Source organism: Fistularia commersonii, chromosome 17 (genome assembly GCF_037954325.1).
Source record: "Fistularia commersonii isolate RoL2024-O1a breed Wild chromosome 17, RoL_Fcom_v1.0, whole genome shotgun sequence".
Classification (NCBI taxonomy): domain Eukaryota; kingdom Metazoa; phylum Chordata; class Actinopteri; order Syngnathiformes; family Fistulariidae; genus Fistularia; species Fistularia commersonii.
In genome coordinates, this window is record NC_141300.1 from 14,037,978 (window position 1) to 14,045,156 (window position 7,179).

Genomic DNA, 7,179 nt, shown 5'->3' on the forward strand with positions numbered 1-7,179 from the left:
GACGCCGCCACCAAAACACAGCCACGTGCAGAGGTGTGTGTGTGTGTGTGTGTGTACAGTAGAATTGTGAAGGACAGCACACGGTAGATTTAATGCATTTAAAGTATCAATAACAAAGGGAAGCTGTGGATGTCAGCTGGTCCTGTCAATCAATAACTAATAATCAGTGCCTGCAGGCCCCTGATGGACAGAACCAGAGGTTGGACCTCCGCCGTGTCTCCAGCAGCAGGACCTCACGGTCAGGACGCGCCAGCGAGGCTTACCTCAGACTCCAGGATGGCGGGACAGGCCGTCGCAGCTCTCCATCACAGGTGGAGGAACTTTCTGGACGTCCTGCGGACACAGGAAGGACAGGTGAGCGGAGAGTCCTCTGACACACACACACACACACCAACACACATCTCGGGTAGAAACAATGTCCAGCAATGGTTCTACTGAATTGGATGAAGCGGTGAAGGACGGCTGCTGACTAAACCTCCGAGCTGCTGCGGCCCGTGAAGGTCCACGGCTCGGGGAGGGTTTAAACCCAAATCTCATGTCCCGGGGTCGATTTGTGTGTGAGGGCCGCGCGCGTGTGTCTTCAAGCCTGCGTGTGCGCACTGGTGCGCCCGCGTCCGTGGATGGAACCTGGTTCGAAACTCGAGTCCGGTTTCATTTCATGATATGCGGCAAAGGAGGCGAAGGAGTGAACGAGCGCGCTAATTCTCCTGGATCCACCTCCGGCTCACAATGAGAGCCTTTCTTCTCCGTGTAATCCGATTTGCGGCGGGCCGGGTGGACTCTGACCCTCGGCCCCTGCATCTCCGAGGGGCCCGGGGGCCCGGGGGCCCGGGGGCCCGGGCGTGGTCACAGCGTGGACCCGGACGGGCGGACGGTGCGGCTTCACCTCACGGAGAACTCCAACACCTTAGAGCTCAAGATCAACTCAGACACAGGCCGTGAGAAACACACACACACACACACACACACACACACACACACACACTGTGTATGTTCTTTCAAACTCAAACAAATAACAACACGCCCACACACACACAAACGCACACTGATCCGGGTGTGCAGGGTCAAGGCCTCTCTCAGGTCCAGACTGGGGGGCCAGAGGACGGAGCAGCGCCGTGGGTCACCTTGCCTCGCACAGATCAATGTCTGCCTGTCTGGGAGGCAGGGCGGGGGGGGGGGTGTGTGTGTGTGTGTGTGTGTGTGTGTGCATGCAACGGGGGTGGGGGGGTGAATCTCTTCTCTGCTTCATTGACATGCAGGTAAAACACACAGGGTGCAGCTTCAGCTCCACCCTCAGCTACTCAAACTAGCAGCCGGAGCACAATGACCATGCAGAGGCAGGTAACCTCGCACACACACACACACACACACACACACACACACACATACACATACACTCCGGACCACTCCCCAGTTTAGACACCGGTCAGAGTGTTGCCCCACCCTTGAATGACATCATAATTAGCAAAGATCTGTTTGTCCTGAGGGGGCGGGGGTGCAGCGTATGTATTACAACACCCACCCATGGACACCATCTTTACAGTAATCTGGGCTGGGTATTATGGGATTGGATTCAGACAATCACATTACCCCCCTGGTCTGCTCCTGCCTCCCATTTGCAGGAAAAATTACCATGTAAAGTCAATAAGATGCAGCGGCTGCAGGCCGGGGTGGAATGTGGGGGGGCGGGGGGGTTATTAGGGATTCAAATAAATGACACATAACTCAGAGACGGGTCGGGGGGAGGGGAGGGGGGGGTGATGGACAGGCCGCAGAGGAACAGGAAGGCAACAGATTCCAATCTCTTTAAATGTAAATGTTTATTGTGTGGAGGAGATCAGGTCTCCGCTCCTCTGCTCCTCCACTCCGGCTCTGCTTTATATGTATATATATATATTTTTTTTTATATGTATGTATATAATCGACCCCTCTGCTGCTGCAGGAATCAATAACTTCTAGAACATTTTCTCTGTTATTTTTTAGCCCTCTGGTCGGCGCCGCCGCATCGGGACCGTCGGGTCCGACCCTCGCCGATCCCGACACGCGTTCCGACACGTGTATATGATTGACAGGTGGATGCCGGCGACCCCCTGGCCTCTCGGTGTGGAAACAGAAGCCAGGACGCCGTCGGGCGGCGCCGCACGGAGCGGGTCCACGCCGGTATCGGACGCTGACGGTCGCGCCTGTCCGGCACAGGGAGGGGTCACCATGGCAACAGCCACAGGTCGGGCTGACAAAACGGACGAGACAAAACAGAACCGAGGCCCCGACGGCGCTGACGGAGAGGCCGGTCCTCCAGCAGGAGTTTTATTCCTCCACCCATCCATCCACTCCTCCAGCCATCCATGCATCCCTCCATCTCCTCCCCTCAGGGCTTCCCTTCCAACCCACCGGCCCGGCAGTTTGGAGTCCTCCTGCTTCCCCTTCTTCACTCCACCTCTGCTCCCTGCAAGCCAGGTGGGATCTTTCAAACACACACACACACACACACACACACAGTGGTGGCTGGAGGAGGAGAGTGGGTCCAGCACGAAGGTGTGCTGGCTTTTCAATTAAATCTGCTTCTTCTCCTCCTCAGTTTTTGTTGAAAACATTTCTTCTAAATGTAAATACAGCAAGGACTACTTGTGAATCGTGATTATTGGAATATGACCAGGAGTAACTGAAGTAACTATTACCAGTAATTTTATCAGTAACTATTACCAGAAATAACAATAATGTTATTAGTAATTATTGCCAGTAATTTTATCAGTGAATATTACCAGTAACAGTAACAGTAACTATTATCAGTTATATTATCAGTAATTATTAGAGTAGTACCAGTAATATTAGCAGCAACTATTACCAGTAATTTCATCCATTTCATCCGTTTCCATTACCAGTGGTACCGATTATATTATCAGTAACTATTATCGGTAATGTAATCGATAACTATTACCAGGAGTAACAGTAATATTAGCAGCAACTATTACCAGTACCTGTAATTTCATCAGTTACTATGACCTGTAGTACCGGTCATATTATCAGTAACTAGTATCAGTAAAGTAATCAGTAACTATTACCAGTACTGGCTGCGTTACATCCGTGTTTCAGCGTATCTCCGCGGAGGTTTTCCTCACTCTGGTTCCAGATGTTCCCTCACATGCTTTCCGGCTCTGAGGAGGAGGACCTGAGGACGCGCACGGAGGGAGAGTGCGCGTTTGCGCAGCTGTCAATCATTTTCGGCTCAGGACGGCCTGCGGAGTGTGAGGCCGCGGCTGTCCGTCCCGCTCCTCCCGGTGCTCCTCACAAACAAACTCTCTGAGCTTCCTCAGCTTTTACTTTCACATTCTGGATTAATTGATTCTTTGAATGAATTTTAAATGAGAACGATACATTCCTCAGCACGCTGCTCCGGACACACACTCCTCCGGACACACACTCCTCCGAACGCACACCCTTCCGGACGCACACTCCTTCGAATACACACTCTTCCGAACGCACACTCATCTGGACACGAACTCCTCCGGATACACACAACTACGGATACACTCCTCCGAACGCATACTCCTCAGAACACACACTACTCCGGATACACTCCTCCGAATGCACACTTCTCCGAACATACAGTCTTCCAAATACACACTCATTTGGACACAAACTCCTCCGGATACACACCTCTGGAAACACACTCCTCCGAACACACACTCTTCCGAACATACTCCTCTCGATACACTCTTTTGCGCGCACACACACACACACACACACACACACACACAGATTCCCCGGAAATCACACTCTTCCGAACACACACGCCTCCTGACACACACTCCTTTTTCTCTTATTCTGCATTTCAGGGTGGATCCCGGGTGGAATCCACAGTGAAGGACCTCGGACCTCTCCGTGGGACCTCCGTTCACTGAGGTCCGGTTCAGGGAGGGGTTGTCCCGGACCGGGGCGGAACCGGTGCGTCGCGGAGAACCGTATCGAGCGCAGAGCAGGTCCTGGGTTCGGAAGAAGGTCCCGGTCTGCAGGGAGGATGAGGGGGGGGGGGGGGGGGGGGGGGGGTCAGAGCCCCGGCAGCCCACCTGTTGAGGCAGGTGAATCAAGGCAAGCCTGCGTGGTCCTCAGACACAAGGACTACTTTCTCCTCCGCGCCACCGCAGACGCGCACGTCCGTCCTTCGGTCTCCTATTTCCCGGGCGGGCCCGAGAAGCCCGTCCGGAACCGGAGGAGCGGCTTCACATCCGGAGCACCATCATCATCATCATCATCATCATCATCATTATTATTATTATTATTATTATTATTATTATTGTTATTATTGTTATTATTATTATTATTATTATTATTATCATTTCAACAGGCAGAGGTCCGCGCGGCCGGCTGTGTTTCCGAACATCAGAATGTGTCCATCATCCGTCTGGATTAACAATGTGTAAATATTTCCAAACAAAAAGAAAGGATGATAATTAAAAAGATACTCAAGTATTGCTGGATAAGGATGATTAAATTATAAAGTTAAAATAGAAGGCAATTATTATAGAAATAAAGCACACGCGTTAAAGCCGAAAGGAGAGGTGAATGCGTAAAAACACACACGCACCTCAACATGATTATAACAAAATAATAATAATAATAATAGTAATAATAATAATTAATACGAATAATAATGATGATTATGACAATAATTATTATTTTAACGGTGATGATGATGATATTTATATTAGTCGTAATAGTACTAAATAATAATAGTAATGATGATAATGATGAGGTTGATGCTACTACTGATAATCATAATAAGAATAATAATTGTATACCAATAGTAATGATGACAATGGCAGTACTTAATAGCCGTATTTTTGATAAGATTATTACCGTAATAATGATAATAATAATAATAATAATAATAATAATAATAACAATAATAATAATAATGATAATAGTAATGATGATAATGCTGATGCTGCTCCATCCGTGTCCTCTAAAACCCGACCCCCGTCCATCAGCGGACCCGCGGTGACCGGAGGAGGGGGTTTGCGGGAGAGGGGGGGGGGGTCCGACCCCATACCCCCAATACCCACTTACCCCCCGTACCCCCCACCCCCCACCCCCTGGTGGGGAAGGCGTGGGGGGGTGGGGGTTTGCGGTCTGCTCGGGACCGGGACTCACATGAAGAACTCCGGGGAGGAGGGCTGGTTGTCCCCGGCGGAGCCCCCGTTTTCTCGGAAGCCGGTGCTGATGAGCTTCTCGTACTTCTCCTTGTAGGCGTCCCGCTCCCTGGCCAGCCGGGAGATCTCCTGCTTGAGGTGGTCCACCTGCTGCATGAGCTGCGTCTTCTCCCCCTCCAGGACGTGCCGCTGCTGGACGCGCTTGTAGCGGCACGACTGCGCGTAGCCGCGGTTCTTTAGCGTCCTCCTCTTCTGCTTCAGGCGGATCACCTCCTCCTTGCTGACGCCGCGCAGCTGCCGGTTCAATTCCCGCACGGACATGGTGACCAGCTGCTCGTCGGAGAAGCGCTCCTCCAGGCGCAGATGCTGGTGTCCGCCGGGCGCGCCGCCGCCTCCGCCGCCGCCGGGCTGCGCGCCGCCGCCTCCGCCGCCGCCGCCGGCCGGGTGGTGCGCCCCTGCGTGGTGATGGTGGTGGTGGTGGTGGTGGTGGAGCGGCGCGCCGTTCTGCGCCGCCGCCGCGGCGATCACCGCCGACACCACGGCGGCCGCGGAGCCCATCTCCTCGGGGCCGGACACGGCGCCGCCCGCGCCCGCGCCGTGCGCGGCGAACTGCTGCCCGCGGCCATAGCCGTCGAAGGTCTGGAGCTGGTGGCTGCTGCTGATGAGCGCCTCCACGGCGTCCTCCGGGCTGAAGCCCAGAGCCTCGGGGTGCAGCTGCTGCTGCTGGTACCCGCTCATCCAGTAGAAGTCCTCCAGGTGCGCCTTCTGCTCGCTCCCTGAGCCCGGGCTGGGCGCCGAGAAGCTGGGGGACGGGGGCACCGAGCTGCACGGCGTGCTCATCGGGGTGGACGACAGCGATCCCCCGGCGACCAGGCGGCTGCACTGGCTGATGCTGCGTTCAGGCTCCAGCGGCTCCTTTTTCACTTCAAACTTCATCAGATCGAAGTCATTAACATATTCCATGGCCAGGGGACTGGTGGGCAGGTCGGAGTTGCTCATTGCCAGCTCTGATGCCATCCTCTCCTCTCCTCTCCACTCCTCTCCTTTCCACTCCTCTCCTCTCCTCTCCTCTCCTTTCCACTCCTCTCCTCTCCTCCTCTCCTGCTGCTGACGCTCCTCCGAAGGCTGAGGAGCAGCTGTCAAAGCGGGCTGCGTACGAAGCGCACGGCGCCGGCGTGACTTCTTTATTTATTTTCTTCAAAAGCGCCAGAAAAGTGCAAAATGGGACACTAATTGCGCAGCGCGCTGCTTCGCCGAAGAGCGCGGCAACTTTCTCTCTCTCTCTCTTTCTCTCTCTCTCTCTCTCTCTCTCTCTCTCTCTCTCTCTCCTCCCTCTCTCCTCCCTCTTTCCCCCGCCGTGTAACGGAGGGTCGAGGTGGAGCAGCTCAAAACTCCACCCAAGAAGCGATGGATTTTTCTGCCTTCCTTCCTTCTATCCTTCCTTCCTTCCTTCCTTCCCCCCTTCCTTCTTTCCTTCCCTCTCCTCTCCTCCGGTGAGCCGCGGGTTTTATCGGCCGACCTGACGTCAGGACCGGAGCGGGAAATGACGGAGAGCCGCCAATGAGACGGTGAACTTCTTCTCCAAAGTGTGCGCTCACACACACACACACACATACACACACACACACACTTGAGGAAGAGGAGGAATAAAGCAGATGAATAACATCTTCTTCTGTCCACGATCTGGAGATGGTCATCAGCATCTCCATCCACACCGGGCTGCTGCTGGTGTTGGTGTGTGTGCGTGTGTGCTTGTGTGTTTATGTGTGTGTGTGTGTTTAGGGGGGGGGGGGGGGGGTCGTCCCACAAGCGCACACGCGCGCGCACTTTTCATGAAATCACTGAAACGAAAGTAACTTCGGCTTACTTTCACTTTCACTTTCACTTTCACATGGACCGGAGCGCGGTGTTCTGAGTAGAGGAAGAGAAACAGGAGGAGAAAGAAGAAGGAGCCGGAGGAAGAAGGAGATGGAGAAGGGAGGAAGAGGAGGAGAGGAGGAGGAGTTGAGCGTGCGGACGCTGCTGCCCG

The 7,179-nt window shown here is 53.8% G+C and overlaps 1 protein-coding gene across 1 annotated transcript; it reads right to left on the reverse strand.

Moving 5' to 3' along the window:
• Positions 1 to 263: 263 nt before the first annotated feature.
• Positions 264 to 6,330, reverse strand: LOC147225278 (transcription factor Maf-like). The gene is made up of 2 exons (XM_086163335.1): positions 5,152 to 6,330; positions 264 to 333 (listed from the first exon to the last, which is right to left on the reverse strand). Exons 1-2 carry the CDS (start codon positions 6,165 to 6,167, stop codon positions 306 to 308), a joined length of 1,044 nt encoding a protein of 347 aa, XP_086019461.1. The 5' UTR covers positions 6,168 to 6,330; the 3' UTR covers positions 264 to 305.
• Between the last annotated feature and the right edge of the window lie 849 nt (positions 6,331 to 7,179).

Coding starts and splice junctions, on each gene's coding strand:
- LOC147225278 (XM_086163335.1), bottom strand. CDS start 6,167: ATGGCATCAGAGCTGGCAATGAGCAACTCCGACCTGCCCACCAGTCCC. Junction 334..5,151: donor TCCTCCCCGGAGTTCTTCAT/GTGAGTCCCGGT, acceptor CTGTGTCCGCAG/GACGTCCAGAAAGTTCCTCC.